The sequence below is a fragment of the Paramisgurnus dabryanus genome, chromosome 14 (assembly GCF_030506205.2).
Source record: "Paramisgurnus dabryanus chromosome 14, PD_genome_1.1, whole genome shotgun sequence".
In the NCBI taxonomy this organism is placed as follows: Eukaryota; Metazoa; Chordata; class Actinopteri; order Cypriniformes; family Cobitidae; genus Paramisgurnus; species Paramisgurnus dabryanus.
Window position 1 is genome coordinate 22,439,353 of NC_133350.1, and position 17,324 is coordinate 22,456,676.

At 36.5% G+C, this 17,324-nt stretch overlaps 1 protein-coding gene across 16 annotated transcripts in view; it reads right to left on the minus strand.

Annotated features, from left to right (window-relative positions):
- Positions 1-17,324, minus strand: part of mcf2l2 (MCF.2 cell line derived transforming sequence-like 2) — a 116,896-nt gene that overhangs the window by 23,867 nt on the left and 75,705 nt on the right. For all 16 annotated transcript variants that reach the window (XM_065241578.2, XM_065241580.2, XM_065241574.2 and 13 more), the window contains exons 16-21: positions 17,022-17,088; positions 14,091-14,206; positions 3,782-3,851; positions 3,605-3,697; positions 3,225-3,317; positions 350-475 (exon numbers count right to left, since the gene is read on the minus strand). In XM_065241578.2, coding sequence (XP_065097650.1) covers positions 350-475; positions 3,225-3,317; positions 3,605-3,697; positions 3,782-3,851; positions 14,091-14,206; positions 17,022-17,088 — 565 coding nt within the window. The remainder of the gene's footprint in view (positions 1-349; positions 476-3,224; positions 3,318-3,604; positions 3,698-3,781; positions 3,852-14,090; positions 14,207-17,021; positions 17,089-17,324) is intronic.

Sequence of the window (17,324 nt, forward strand, 5' to 3'; positions counted from 1 at the left end):
CTTATTTGACTCATACATGTATGCATGCCCATTGCCACAAAAAATCTCCTGGGCTACATACTACATTTTTCTAAAAAATGTAACAATTTTAAAAACGAGACTTCACTTTTAGCTTTTAGTTGTTCCTTGTTTCTGATACAGTGCACTCCCAACATGTAAATGTATGGCCGAATATATTGCATATATTTTATGCACAATAAATACTAATTTAGTTCATTTTCTGTAATTACATTTGTGTCATATTGGCTTCATATCCGCCTCACTTCTTCCCTGCTAATGGCATTGGTCATTAAAAACTTAAAGTATATTAATCAACCATTCAAGTAAATGTAACGTAAAGTGCAGAAACCTCAAAACCAGTGATGGCAATCTGATGCATGGAGTCGTTGACAGATTTAATGATATCTAGCATTGTAGCCAAAGCTTCCTCCAGCTCAACTGTGCCCTCTGAGTTCTTACTGCACTTCAGCATCTCCTGTAAAATATACAATGGGTACATTAAATAACGTGTTTGTACAGGTCTTTCAAAATGCCTTCACAAATACAGGAAAATATGTAAAAAAAATGACTTAAGGTGGAATTTAAGTGCCTAGAATGAATGAAGTTCCAGCTCAAAATACCCCACAGATCATTTGTTATAGCATGCCCAAAATGCCCCCTTTTCATGTCTGTACCTTAAAATGCAAATAAGCTACTGCTCCCCATTCCCTTACCAACAAACAGTCTGTGCTTTTGGTTAAAACTTGATCTGATTCCTGTGAATACATTCTGAGACAATAATATCTTTAGCCAGATTAGCGCTACAATGTGCCAAAAACCCCTTTAGAAAATCTTTTGTGCAAAATTAACCAGTCAGTGGATGTGGGTGGTGCTTTGTAGTGTTGTAGTCAAGACCACCTAAACCGAGACCAAGTCATGACCAAGACAGGCCGAGACCAAGACCAGTGCAAGTCACTGCATTAAAACACTTATGATAAAATGTGGAATATGCATATTATTAGGCACTTCTTGTCTATGTGTGTGTGCGTGCGTGCGTGCGTGCGTGCGTGCGTGTGTGTGTGTGTGTGTGTGTGTGTGCCATCAGAGAAGTTGATAAAATAATCAAAGGCATTGCAGATATGTGGGAATTGATCTTTGTATATAAGCAAATAAAAGTGAACAAACACTGAAGAGCTGAAATCAACTTATCCATTTAATCTGAACTGTCTTTACATGGCTTGCCATCCACTGAACACAATGGAGGTGTTTTTAGTAATAAAATTTGAAAAACTGGCATTGGGAGAAACTTAAACAATGCCAACATCATAACCTGAATAAACTGCATAAAATTAATGATAAAAATACATTTGTGATGTGTACTGCAAAAAATTATTTTCAAGAAAAAATGTTCTTAGTATTTTTGTCTACATTTTGTTTACATTTTTTTAAATTAAGATGCTTTTTCTTGATGAGCAAAACTACCCAAGAAAAAAAGGCTAGTTTTTAGAGCATAAATATAAAATGTAAGTGATTTTGTGAATAAAACAAGCAAAAAATCTGCCAATGGGGTAAGAAAAAAAATCTTGAACTTTTTTCTTAAATACTAAATTCAAAAAAATTTCAAGAAAAAATTGCTTACCCCATTGGCAGATTTTTTTTCACAAAATCACTAAAATGTGATATTTTTGCTCTAAAAACTAGATTTATTTTCTTGGGTCGTTTTTTTTTCATCAAGAAAAAACATCTTAATTTAAGAATTTTTAGATATTTTTACTGAAAAAAAGACAAAAATACTAAGAATTTTTTTTCTTAAAAATCATTTTTTTGCAGTGTACCATCATTTGTGGTCTTGGATGTTCGTGAAATAAAATTCAGAGTCCTCTTTGTCTGAGACCGAGATGAGACAGAGTAAAAATGCGGTCGATTCCAAGACGAGACCAAGACTTTTAAAAAGTGGTCTTGAGACCGGTCTTGAGAACTACAACACTAGTGCTTTGTTTTTGTGATGTTACATTAAGAAGAGAATAAAACAGCACGTCTAATGAGACTGCTTTGCTTAAATGGAGTAAAAAAAAGAGATGGTGGATTTTTTTCATTGTAAGGTTGTTTTCACATACATACAGCCAACAAAAATTTATGACCAAACACCCTGTAAAAGTGAACTATGTATATGTGGCCTTTAATTAAAAATAAATAAATAACTTAGATTTTAAAGAAAAAAGGTCTTTAGCTTAGTCTGAGATGTCCTCTCTATGTCAGGATTTGCTTGATATGGACCCAAGCTCGGACTTTAACAATAAACAGACTTCATTAAATGAAACAAAAGAGGGTAAAACAAGGTGAACAAGATAAACACAACATTAAACAGACTAGAGTAATGAAACAAATAACTTGACACTATACACTGAAAAAGTTTACTCAATTTTTTAAGGTAAGTGGTTGCAATCAATTTATTTAAGCTACATTTAAACAAAAGTTTTTATTTGATTTTACTTTACTAATCTTTTTTGTTTAAATGTAGCTTAAATAAATTGATTGCAACCACTTCCCTTAAAAAAATTGAATAAATCATTGTTTCAGTGTTTTATCACTTCTTCACAATATCTTGACATGAGGCATGTAACAAAACCAATCGGCACAAGACTTTAAACACAAGAGCAAATAGGGGAGAACTAATGAGGACAACAGGTGACAAGAATCAAACAATAGTAGGATAATTAACGAGAAGACGAGGGAGCGGCCTCAAACAGCCCAAACAAAAGGCCATGTGCTACCAAAACAAAACATGGACCTGTCATGATCCGACCTTACGACTAGTAGTAAAACAAGGACCAGAGGGCAGAATCATGACACACCAATGAAACCAAACAAACCTGTAAGTAAATCCTAAAAAACGTCCCCTTCTTTTGATATTTTCAAAGAATTTTTTTTTTTTTTTCAAGAATACTTTTCAGAAACATGCTAAAAACAGGGCCTAATAATAACAACAACAAATAAACTAACGTATAAAACGTTACAAACAAAAGTAACTTTGTATAGCACATGTTATATTATTGCCTCCGTATGACGAATCACTTTGCCTTTTCCATCACTTTTATATAATAGCATCTGTTAAATACCTAAATATACAGTTAAATATATAAACACATACTTAATATGTGTTTGTTTGTGTATGTATGTACATGCGATTATTTAAAATAAGTTTCCTTTATGTTTTTAAACACTATAAAGATATCAAGACTTGCCTTTAGCATCAGCTGGTATTTGGTGATTCTCTGCACAGGTTTTAGAAGGTACGCATCTAAAGAGAGCTTGTGGTCCAATCTTTTCTGACATTCCTGCATGAGAAATTGACCATTTTAAAAACAGTGTGTATTCTGCAAAATAATGATGTTGAACTAAATGTAGTAACTTAAGGCAACACATGTAAATAGTCTAAGAATCTGCCACTGAAATTTTAATATTAGGGAAAATGTTGCTTTCGGTGTTTATGGTGGTTACAGCCCTGACATGCACATGCAAATATTGTGCCTAATTTGTTAACTTTGTGCAAATGTTCAGATGAAAGTTCTTTAGTGAGGTAGACTACTGTATGCAGCTGAAATAACATGGTTATAGGTCTCACCTGGAAAAACATACTGTCCCCACATTGCCGCAACAATGCTTCAGAACGGGGCTTATTCTGACAATACTTCTCATAGATCTGCAACTCTTCCTTCTGTAAGAGGAAGAAGAAAAACCATGGGATTCCCCTTCACAATTTGCAGACACCTACCTCAAATTACTGTGTGATGTGACTCACCCGCTTTAAAAAACACGTCCCCACCAACTGTGGATTTTCCGCACAGTTTTCCAACTCTTTCAGGAACGTCCTGCGCAGCGGGTCGAACGAAAACATGAGCCAAAAGAATGAGGAGCGGTTAGGGAATAAAACACAGAAAAAGTGAAGGTGACGTACAGGTAAAACTTTAAAGTTAATGTTCAAAGCCATGGGAGACAAAACATCTAGGACGTTACATATAGGAAGTTCACCCAAAAAAAACAACCAATATGACTTTCATTCTTCTTTGAAAGACAAAATGAGAGAAATAACGGTGGCAGCACTGTTTATTGAGAGGGGGAGTGCACACCAAAGCTTTTTTACACGGCTGAAAACGCCCGGTGGACTGCCAGCTTTTTTTCAGCCGACTTCCAGCTTTCTTCAGCCGAGCACTTTGGTTGCTGTGCTACTTCTGCTTTGTTTATCAGTCGTTGCCATAGACCATAAAAAATATGGACGTCGTGTCCACGACATCACCCATTGGTTTGTGAAGATCGTTTTTGAAGCTTAAAGTAGGCGTTGCCTGCAGTCGCATCGCCGAGAACCGGCTTGGAAACAATTGAAAACATGCGTTGGCCGCCGGCGTAAAAGCTTTGGTGTGGCTGCAAAGATTTTAAAAAATAACCTCTTCTTCACTTTAATTTGGAGAAGTGAAATGTACAGTAGGGTACAGTATAATAATATGAATATACCAGTGAAATATTGATACAGAATAGTGTTGTGTTTTGTTAATTCTTGCAGCTTAAACACTCCTAGTCATCATTCATGTAATGAAATGAAGATCTGCATCAACATTTCATCGAACTTCTATTTCGTCTAGGGGTGACCCCAAATAGTCGAAGATTCGATGCATCGATAGGAGAAGCCTGATTCGACTACCAATCTCACAGTCGAATCTTTGCAGAAGTGTTATGAAAAGATGATCATTCAATTTTGGCCGTATATGGGTGCACATTATCTGATTTTACATATAACAGCTTTCTCCCAATATATTAATATACAGCATATTATTATAATGCTATGCAAATAATATGTGAAGAAGTAGCTTTCAATAAATATTTTTAAAATGCGTTAATAAATCCAACAACCGCTGTGAAGGGGTTACACGTCCATAAGAGGTTTCTATGTTAATAAACCATTGCCTCTTTGTTTCTACATTTAAAAGACAAAGCTGGGAATTCTGGTTATACTTTTGTTCTTTTAATAATTTCTTTATTTTATTTATAAATCATTCTGGGTTATCTGATGCACTTCAGGCATTTTGCACATAATTTGTTCTGCACCTTGTTACTTCTGACCTTATTTTATTTTATTTTAAAAAATGATTTATTATAAACATAAATTCTGATCTAATTTAAGTCTGTACATTTTGGATTGCTTCTCGTTGCATTGATATTGCGCTGTTTGCTTTCTGGCCATGATGCAATTTAGCCGAACGCGCTAGGTGCTCTGCGTCTCATATTAAGGAGTTCAACTCTTTCAGGAACGTCCTGCACAGCGGGTCGAATGAAAACATGAGCCAAAAGAATGAGGGGCGGTTAGGGAATAAAACACAGCAAAAGTGAAGGTGACGTACAGGTAAAACTTGAAAGTTAATGTTCAAAGCCATGGGAGACAAAACATCTAGGACGTTACATATAGGAAGTTCACCCAAAAAAAACAACCAATATGACTTTCATTCTTCTTTGAAAGACAAAATGAGAGAAATAACAGTGGCAGCACTGTTTATTGAGAGGGGGAGTGCACACCAAAGCTTTTTTACACGGCTGAAAACGCCCGGTGGACGCCGACTGCCAGCTTTTTTTCAGCCGACTTCCAGCTTTCTTCAGCCGAGCACTTTGGTTGCTGTGCTACTTCTGCTTTGTTTATCAGTCGTTGCCATAGACCATAAAAAATATGGACGTCGTGTCCACGACGTCAACCATTGGTTTGTGAAGATCGTTTTTGAAGCTTAAAGTAGGCGTTGCCTGCCGTCGCATCGCCGAGAACCGGCTTGTAAACAATTGAAAACATGCGTTGGCCGCCGGCATAAAAGCTTTGGTGTGGCTGCTAAGATTTAAAAAAATAACCTCTTCTTCACTGTCATTTGGAGACGTGAAATGTACAGTAGGGTACAGTATAATAATATGAATATACCAGTGAAATATTGATACAGAATAGTGTTGTGTTTTGTTAATTCTTGCAGCTTAAACACTCCTAGTCATCATTCATGAAATGAAGATCTGCATCAACATTTCATCAAACTTCTATTTCGTCTAGGGGTGACCCCAAATAGTCGAAGATTCGATGCATCGATAGGAGAAGCCTGATTCGACTACCAATCTCACAGTCGAATCTTTGCAGAAGTGTTATGAAAAGATGATCATTCAATTTTGGCCGTATATGGGTGCACATTATCTGATTTTACATATAACAGCTTTCTCCCAATATATTAATATACAGCATATTATTATAATGCTATGCAAATAATATGTGAAGAAGTAGCTTTCAATAAATATTTTTAAAATGCGTTAATAAATCCAACAACCGCTGTGAAGGGGCTACACGTCCATAAGAGGTTTCTATGTTAATAAACCATTGCCTCTTTGTTTCTACATTTAAAAGACAAAGCTGGGAATTCTGGTTATACTTTTGTTCTTTTAATAATTTCTTTATTTTATTTATAAATCACTCTGGGTTATCTGATGCACTTCAGGCATTTTGCACATAATTTGTTCTGCACCTTGCTACTTCTGACCTTATTTTATTTTATTTAAAAAATGATTTATTATAAACGTAAATTCTGATCTAATTTAAGTCTGTACATTTTGGATTGCTTCTCGTTGCATTGATATTGCGCTGTTTGCTTTCTGGCCATGATGCAATTTAGCCGAACGCGCTAGGTGCTCTGCGTCTCATATTTAGGAGTTCAACTCTTTCAGGAACGTCCTGCACAGCGGGTCGAACGAAAACATGAGCCAAAAGAATAAGGAGCGGTTAGGGAATAAAACACAGCAAAAGTGAAGGTGACGTACAGGTAAAACTTGAAAGTTAATGTTCAAAGCCATGGGAGACAAAACATATAGGACTTTACATATAGGAAGTTCACCCAAAAAAAACAACAACCAATATGACTTTCATTCTTCTTTGAAAGACAAAATGAGAGAGGGGGAGTGCACACCAAAGCTTTTTTACACGGCTGAAAACTCCCGGTGGACTGCCAGCTTTTTTTCAGCCGACTTCCAGCTTTCTTCAGCCGAGCACTTTGGTTGCTGTGCTACTTCTGCTTTGTTTATCAGTAGTTGCCATAGACCATAAAAAAAAACATTGGTTTGTGAAGATCGTTTTTGAAGCTTAAAGTAGGCGTTGCCTGCGTCTCATATTTAGGAGTTCATCAAACTAAACATAAAAAATGGATGTTTTTCTACGGGTATAAGTTTTAAAATGTATTTAAAACAGGGTGGTTTTCTTTTCAAAAGTTAAACTACAAAACAGGTAAGCCGTTTCTTTAAATTTCAGTTATGACACGGAAAATATCTGCACAGAAACTAATATATGCCTGACACGACTGTCTTACTTGTGATTTAATATTCATAGGTGTGATTGGCAAAGGACAAAAAAGCAGGAAAATATATGGCACACCTACCATGACGTGGCGACATATATACGCATGCACTCACGCACACGCACACACACTATAAAATGAAATACAGTTGAAATATAATTTGAGCTCAAAATTTATTGATCTGAGTGGCCAATCGTCAATCTGCGTGGGCAAGTGCCACCCTGACCATTATGTAGCCTTGCCACTGTTTCAGACTGAACAAAATCAGTCACTTTGTGCATTTAAAGGTAAATATATCAGTGTGGTGCATTTTAAGAGTAAAAATAAGTAACTAGATCTATGAGGATTTTTATGTTTTTGTAAATAAATGTGTGCCCTTTTAGTAAAATCTTTGGTTGCATATGGTAATAATAATAAGGCACACAAGCCACATACACAACTTGATAAATGAGATTTGTCATTGGTCAAAACATGTTTAATGTTTATAGAATAATTAGTGGGGGCATTTAAGTAAGGGATAATGTAGAGGCAGCCGGTAGTTATCGGGAAATAAGCCCCGACAGTGTGATCAGGACCCGACGCGAAGCGGAGGGTCTTGTATCACACTGAAGGGGCTTATTTCCCGATAACTACCGGCTGACTCTACATTATCCCGCTTATTACACGGCTACTTGTCACATAAGAAAAAAAACTGGACATGAATATGAATTTGAAACATTTTATTGGCATATTTGTTTTAAATTAACATTTTTATCCTTCCGCGAAACTTTGCACAGATGCATAAAATGATCGTAATACCTTATTAAGATCCTCTGCTTCATACTTGTCTGTCTCCATTTTTTTCTCTTTTAGCCAGTCTTTGAGAAGTTTTAATGCCCATTCTGTATTTTTTTGTGTGTTGGCTTCGTAGCTGTCATGCTCTATTTTGTCAAGTTCAGTCTCAGTAAGCTCTCTGTGTCTTGTCGTGGTTGTCCAGTGTTTGTCACAAGATGGCGCCAAACAGACAGTAATCTTTATTGATCTTTATTGGCGCGGAGCGATCTTACTCGTAAAAGTAGCACCGGCTATGCGTTATTATTTTGGAGCGGTTATTATTCGAAAAGAACGAACCTGCAAATGTCTCAACTGACCAATCAGAATCAAGCATTCCAGAGAGCCGTGTAATAATACAGATTAATTATTGATTACAACACGCTGAATTTAAAGTGGATACTGTAACACTAAAGTTATTCAAATGTTGTGACTTTCTGGAAAGGCAGTCAAGTGCATTTGTCTTTTGCATAGTTCTTTTGGCACAGTTGAGCTACGCGTTTCACACACACACACACGCACATGGGCAAACCAGATCCATGAATGTGTTTGTTTGTCATTATATTATTCTGTAATCGCAAGATTCACAAACCATTAAGAGGAGCAAATACAGGCGTGTGTTCGTCAGGATGACGTTGGATCTGATTCGTGTATATGCGTGCGTTAACGTAAGTGATTACAGAATAATAATGCAAGCAAACGTTTTGACACAAACGCAACTTTATATTGATATTGCGAGACAGCATTTCACCTCGACGAGAAATCTGATATTTACATTACTGGCATAGCTTGATTTGAAACGGACAGTTTTGTCAAAGCAGCAAACACCTGGCAGGTTCTCTTAATTTTGCTGTTTGTCTCTGCCTATTCCTTCTATCCAAGCCCAGCGCCACTGATTTAAGTCCTTTATATATAAGGTCGTCTTACCTAGGCTAGGCTTCATTTACTTAATCTTCATCCTGCTGACAACTTGTTGTGACTTTTCCGCAGCCGCGCGGCATCTGCAGCTGGATCTCAGCCACACATCAAAGACCCCTCCCCATTCTACCTCTGATTGGCTAGTTTGTTAGTTTGGTTGAGAGTGAAAGATGTGTTTCTCTCATTCTATTTGTAGGCGAACGCATTATTTTTTTTTAATTCGCAGCCAACACCACACGCCGGTGATCCGACTGCAAGCTTTTTGGTGAGCTCTGCTTTCGATCGTGACAAATAAATAAACTACTTGCGGAGTGATATGAGGTCATTTATAACGGTGCCTTGCAACCCCCCCCCCCCTCCCCCCCTACACACAAAAAAATTGGATTTGCATGATTCACGAAAGCCTCATTTTCAGGTCGGAAAAGCCGGAATTCCGGATTTATCCGGAAGAATCACACCCCTGAATATTATGGTCGGTGTTCACTTTCAAATGATAGCAAAGAGATTCCTGAAATAAATAATATAGGAATCATCAGTTGTTTCTGTACCTTAAGTGAATAGAGATGATCAAGGTCAAAGCAAGCAGGTATTTCTGTGCTAAATAATAATGCCTAGTGTCTATAAAACAATTAATTTCAGCGTTTTTCTTGTTATAAATTAAAGCTGTAGTCTACGATGTTGAAAATCGGTCGAGAAAGCCTGAGACGGTTAGTAAGTTTTAAAAAACTCATCCCGCCCCTCTGTGCTACTTCATCCCTCCCACCGGGAAACGACCTGAACAACGTCACTCAGTCAAGCTGTGATCACCGGTAGTAAACATCGGAACAGAGATTTACAGAGCAGTAAACACATAAAGCCTTGAAGGAATGAACACTTACAATTATGTATATAAATACGTTATTTACTTTCACAACAACGTTTGGCATACGTTTCCCCTCCTGAACCTTGTTTCCCCTGGTCAAAAGTGCTACCAAGCGCACATTAATTGCACAATAATTATTAGTTAGTATTGATAAGGTTTTGAGTAATTGTTATAGCAGCACACAGCGCATCTTGTTCTTGTTCAAATGGTTAAAACCGGCAGCATAAGCATGTTGTGAGACTGATCTAAAGATATTTACGTTACACCTCACACCATAAAAGTATAAATAAATGCATAGCTGCTCAACAAAAAGTCCGCCATTAGCATGTTGTCAGACATAAAGATATTTATGTAACACCGCACACCATAAAAGTATAAATAAATGCGTAGCTACTCAACAAAAAGTCAGCCGTGTCAGCGTCTGTTTTCAGTCCCATATCTCCCTGAAGCTTCCTCCAACGGTCAATGGCAGACCCTATATTAATTCGACTTTGAGTCCGGCGTTTGAGTCTCTGTTTATATCTCTGCTCTTTCTTCTACAGACTTTCTCTTTCTTCCAAGCAGGGGCCGCTTGCTGCTATCGGTTTGTTTTTTCTCCATTTGTGAGCTGTTGCTACTTTGCTAGCTACCATACACTGTCAGAAATTACATGTCGCGGGCGGGGCGGGGTGGAGAAGCGAGCGCAAGGTGGAGTTTCAAGTGGAGCGGGGATTGGATGAGAGCAGTCGACCAATGTAAGCTGTCCGGCCGGACAGCTTACATTGGTCAAGTTCTCTGCCGCTGTACACCCAATAGAGTAAATCGATTTTTTTTAATTCTTTTTTCTCTTCATATTGTTACAATTTTATCGTAGAACCATAACCAGCATCTAAACAAGGTTATTAATAATGAACAATCTTTGAAATCGTAGACCATAGCTTTAACATTTAATGAATTGTATATAAAGCTTAGTTTTTATCACTTACATTAACAATCACAAAATGTCATTTGTCGTTTTTTTTTGGTCATGAGTGCTTTGACGCTAAATCGTAAAATTAAATAAAAACACTGAATTGTGGGTGGGGGTTCCAAAGCAGGATCACATTTGTAATATTTTTTAGGCTTAATTATCCATTTTTTTTTTGTTATATCTTTGTGTGATGTTCTGTAGATCGTGGCTTTAAAATGTTATGAGGAATGATTACACAAATGTTTATGTTGCCTTACATTTTACCTTAAAAAAATTATATAAATGCATCGTCAGTTTTGTCTTTGTTCATCACTTGAAAGCAGGGACGTGCACAGGAATTTTTAGGGGCAGTTGCTCTGACTTAAATAAAGGGCACCCCCCCAAAAAATTTTTTTTAACTCACGGCCTATATGAAGGACTGAGAATAACATGGTCTTTATTAAAATCAGCAAACATGTTTGCCTAATGCCTACCAAAAAAATTGTAGCCTAGGCTGCTTGTCTCCAAGCTGTAGCTAGCTGCTATCTGTCTGATTATTTAGGCTTAACTGTGGCAAACTCAGCCTAGATTCATGAAGATTTTAACAGAGGTGGAAAGAGTAGCCAAAAACTTTACTCAAGTAAAAATACAAGTAACTAAATAAATAATTACTCAAGTAGAAGTAAAAAGTATGCAATGAAAATAATACTCAAGTAGCGAGTTACTAGTTACTCATGAAAAAATAAATCTAGATATACACACACACACACACACACACACACACACACACACAATACAGTGCCCTCCATAAGTATCAGAACTGTAAAGACAAGATTTTTCTGTTTGCTATGGAGACCAAAAATTGGTAAGATAAATATCAGTATGTCAGAAGTTTAGAATGTCACATTTTATTAACCTTTGTTTATGTTTCAACACATACATGCTTTAACAACAAAGAACAACAGCATTAAATGCTGACTTATGTATGTTGTACACAAATGCACATACGTGAATCAAACTGATCCTACACATTTTATGCTTTTCATGTATAAACAATCAGGACACAGCTAAGTGACCATAAAAAAAATAATGTGACAGATTCTGTACTTTTGACTCATGTTCATCTTTTAATGTTTAGACATTTCTTGACTCCACAACAAACAGAAGAATACTTATGAAGGGCACTTCTACAGTATAAACTGCAACATACACAAACAGTACAGAAAAAAGAATACAAACACAGAATAGACAAGCATTTCAAATTAACAAATTAACTCTAGTCTCAATGTTGATGTAGCTTATAGCTGAAATATCAGACAAGTAAACTGACAACAGTTTTGCATATGTATAAAGTTGGAATCTCCTAAGATGGTCTGAGGACATTGACAGTTTACACTTACATAAAAATGATTTGAGACAACACTTATGTTTTCTTACGTTGTCATGTCACGTGTGTTTTGTGAGAATCACTTACATCATACAGTACAGTATACAGCGAATCAGACGTCAATCATCGATGGATTTTCTTCAATCTGTGCTGCAATGCTTCTGGAGGTTGCACGCGTTTAACTGTGTCTGACGACGAACAGGTCGCGTGTATGTAATGGCGGGTACATGTGTGAAGTTTTGCTTTTAGTTAAAAGATTGGTAAATTCATTTCCACGTCAGCCAACACTGGTAATATTCTGCGTGTTTCTACATAGGTTACGAGTGAAACAGCTTCGAACGATTCCGTTTTTGCAGCGATCTGAACAAATCATTCAAACTGATTCGCGAACCAATTTAAACGTTTGGCCCATTCGCTTTGTAAAGAATCGACTCAAAAGACTCGTTTATTTGCAACACTTTGTAAGGAATCGACTCAAACGAGTCATTAATTCGCGAATACGCCAGAAACACAAGATAGCAATTTAAAAATAAAATACAAATTTCGTAATTAATTAAAATACAGTAACGAAGGAACGCTGCATAGTGTAAACGAAGTAAAAGTACAATTTATTTTTTTCCACCTCGGAAGGGCAACTTGAGTCGAGAAGGGCATATGGGCAGTTGCCCGGGCAACCTGAGCAACCCCCCTGTGCACGTCCCTGCTTGAAAGACAGTTTTGGTTTCTTCTTAAAAAGAGGATTAATGTAGATAAGGCTTATGGGCTGACTTTGTTAGTGGTAATTCTAATATTATTTAATGTCTACACATCATTATTATCCCCTTTTTGTTTCCTGACTAGTATAAACATACATATTGAAATCTAATGTGTATTTTTTTTCTTTCCTTTAATGTGAGCTGAAGGTGCTGTTTTTTTGTCTTTGTTTTGTTGTTGTTGAGTGTGTGTGTTTGTACAAAAAGAAAAGTGAAAATCAATAAAACACATTATTAAAAAAAAGACAGTTTTGGTCACTTTATCGATTCGAATGTGTAAATCCTTAGTCGAGGACACCCCTAATTTCGTCATACAGGTCCATTGATACTAAGTGATTCCGGTAAGAGATCATTTAAAACTATGTAATGCAATTAAATCTTAACCAAACCTATGAATCTGCCCTTTTAACAATGACACCACAGACACAATAGCGCATTGGAAGCCAAACCCTTCATTACTGACATGCTGACAGATTGAGTTTCAATAAGGATAAAAGCACCCCAGCCAGGTTACGGCTAGAAGTGACGGGCAGCGTTGCGCTGTTGTTTACTAGCATCTGATTGACGCAACATATAAACAGGTGCTGGGCACCAGCACATGAGGGAGGCACATGACAGAGCTCTGGGGGTCTGCTATAGATTTCGCTATTGTCCAAACTCTGAAACTATATACCACGTGGGAGACAAAGCACCAGAAGAGAACCTGTCAGTGTAAAGACAGTCAAACAACAGGTCTGGCAACCCCTACGGGTGACTAAAGATAGGATACATTTTCACACCCTCTCCACGCCCCACTACAGATATACGCCACTACCTTTCTAAAACCTTTTCATTAATTGTGTGCAACATTATTATGCGGAGATCTGTAAAGGTGATGAAATAACTTTTATTTATCCACAGGTTGTGGATATGTAGCAATGTTTCAGCTATCGCAAGGAACCAGTCTAACCAGTTGTCAGTCAGCAAGCCATGGTAGGAATGTGAGGGCATCCAGGAGGGGGGTTGGGGTGGGGGAGTGGAGTATCTGGGTCAATGTCTGGGTTGCTGTTTCACAAACTGACATCTGTATTAAAGTGAATCATTCCCTTACTTGTGGTGAAACTCGTAGATTTCGTGTAGATTTCCAAAAAGGACTTCCTTTTTGTGTTCTAAAGACGGTGGGATCAGATAGATGAGTTCAGGGTCATCCAGGGATGCGGCATAACCCTACAGATACAGTATGGGAAGACAAAAATGGCATATCAGTAGACTAACATTGTTTCTTAAGGCTTTTACATTGCAGCATATACAGATTCCTCAGGACAGATGGCTAAGCTACTGTACGCTTGTAAATGCAGGAAGGACGCCACAGCAGTTTAAATAGTCTGAAATTCAAACCATGTGACTGTAAACTAATACACAGCTGGGGTGCTATTTTACACATCGTTATTTGAAACAAATAAGTCTCTAAAGAGGAATAACGCTTTTAACGTGCAGTTGTGGAGATAGTTATTGCAAATTATCAAAACTTTTTTTACCATTTTATTTTGTAATATTTATAACTGTAAATTATAAAATTTTTAAGTTAAATGTAGATTTATAGTCTTTAGAAATATTTTTTTTACAAGGCCATTCTGTGATCTTGATAAATCCTTAAAATGTTATAATTCATTTGATAATTAAGTAATATTTATTCATTACATTTTTTATTAAATAAAAATATTAAAAAACTCTTTCTTTAGTTTTCCTTATAGAGTTTTTCCAAGTCTCACACAGATCTCATTTTATATTGAAAAAAAAACCAAATAAACAAATAAATAATCATATTTAAAGTGTATATATTTACAGTGTATATATAGGGTATATATATATATACCTATTCACAATGACCTTTTTAATACCACTTCAAATAAAATTTAATACCTACATCGCACCCATTCGGGTAGAATAAATCATTTTAAATAACGTAATATAACTCAAATAATTACTATTTACAAGTGTTTGAACATTCATGACAACATGCCTCTGAAAGGCTAACCCTTATCTTTACCCAACAATCAAAACCAACAATCAAATAGATTTAATAGATTTAAATGTCCATTTATTGTAAATTTGAAAATCCCTAAATCAGGGATGGGCAACTGGAGGGCCAGGGGCCACATGTGGCCCTCCTCTTTATCTTGTGCAGCCCGCCACGTTTAAATATGACCATTACAGTATGTCGGATAAGGTAATTTATGTTAAAACAATAGCCTTGTTTGATCCATGAAATAAGCTGAAAACCAAACAATAACACCAATTTTAAGGTATTCGTTTTTTTTGCTGTTTAATATAGTTAAGATAATAACAACATCTAATAACACTCATCAGTAATGCTCTGAACCAGAATAATACTGACAAACAAAATTAACCATATTATGGCAAATGAAACCCCTCAAACACAACAACAAATTAAAATGTAATGCTATTTTGACCCTAAAAAGACAAGAGATCTGTTCACTGCACCAAACAAAAAAATGGACACAAGCTCATATATAGATATATTTCTGTCAATCTTTTCTGTTAATCTTTATACAGGACCATACTAAACTTTTCTAATGCTAACTTAGTGTGACAATGTAAATATGTAGCCTATAGTATGTATTGCAAGTTGATATTATCGAATTAAACAGTAAACAAAATATATAATAGCTTTCAAATTTGCGTTATTGTTTGCAGCTTATTATTGCATGGATCACACAAGACTATTGTTTAACATATAAATTACCTTCTCCGACATAATGATCATATTAAAACGTGTCTTCTCTACCTAGATTTACTAGAGACGGATTATGGAACAGAAGATTGTGTGTGTCACTGATAAAATCAAACAACCGATCACAGGTGCGAGGACACCCGTCATTGTCCCGCCACCACAGTCCCAAAGTCAACTTGATCGAGCAAGTGCGTGTTGTGCAGCTGCGAGCGCATAGAGTCGAACAAGCGATCATCCCAACCTTTACTTTCTCATCCCAGCCTTTTTACTTAACTTTTTACTTTGCTCGCATTTGTGCGCTTTGAACAGAGGTGCGTTCTCGGGAGGACGTTTTCAGCGCGCAAATAATGTTTTGTGAACACGCGAGAAAGAATAGTGTTCTGCGCGCTCGCTAAGATGCTTTTCCAAACATGCATAGTGTTCTGCCCTCGTATCTGTCGCTCGCGCGTGGTTTTTGTGCACGTGAGTTTTGTGTCTGAATTAACAGCATATAAATCTATTGATAATTTGAAAAATTAAGACCTCCGTCAAAAAATCAAGGCTTTGACGTGAAATTCAATACCTTTTAAGGCCTTAATATGGGAAAATGAAATTCAATACTTTTTTAAGACTTTTAAGACTCCGCGGGTACCCTGTTGTAGGCAACAGTTTACTTCATGGGCCTGTTGATGTGTCCTCCCGCTTTGGACTCACAGCCTGTAAGTTAACTCCTGTTAGCATTGTGACCGAATCCTTCAAACATGGTAAGGAGCATCACATTTCCGGCTGACATCATAGGTATTCAAAATAACGTTGTTTTTAGCAATGAAAAAAGATTTACTTTGAAGACGATAACTTGCGTAATTGTTAACCTTGGGGTTTGTACCTTTGGCATATTGCTAAAATGTACTAATACACACTTCAGGCCAATCACAACGTATAGATTAGCGCTTTTCAGATCTATGAGTTTCAGGAAGAGAGGGAAATCTGGAGCTACAAAAATGTACGATATGTTGAAAATAATGTGGTTTTTGAACCATAATCCACGCAACACATTGTATTATACCAAATACACAAAATAACATTGTTTTTAGTCATAAATTAGGTGCTCTTTAAGATTAAACATTTGCTCAATGAAAATAAAACACCTTTGCATCTACAGAGTTCATATTTGTACCTCAGAGGTACATATTGGTACCAAATGTACACATATTCGTACCTAAATGGTACATAGTAACGTTTTAAAGGGTAATACCTCTTTCTGATAGTGTCTTTATTTCCATCTCTGTTATTATTTCAACTTCTTACCTCTATGATGCTCTGTAGCTCTTCCACGTACAGTCTCTCCGTCTCAATCAGTTCATTCATAATGTGACTGTAGAAAAGCAGAACAAAACTGTCAGGATCTGCACTCTAAAAATGGCTGGGTTATTTTTAATAATAATAATAATAATAATACATAAATATTATATAGCGCTTTTCAAAGGACGCAAAGACGCTTTACAAAATGAAACAGACAAACAAAAAATGGGAGTACTAATTAAGGTTGTATGCCATATGAAACAGGTGGGCTTTTAACAGTTTTTTATAGGTGGTCAGTGAGTCCGAGTT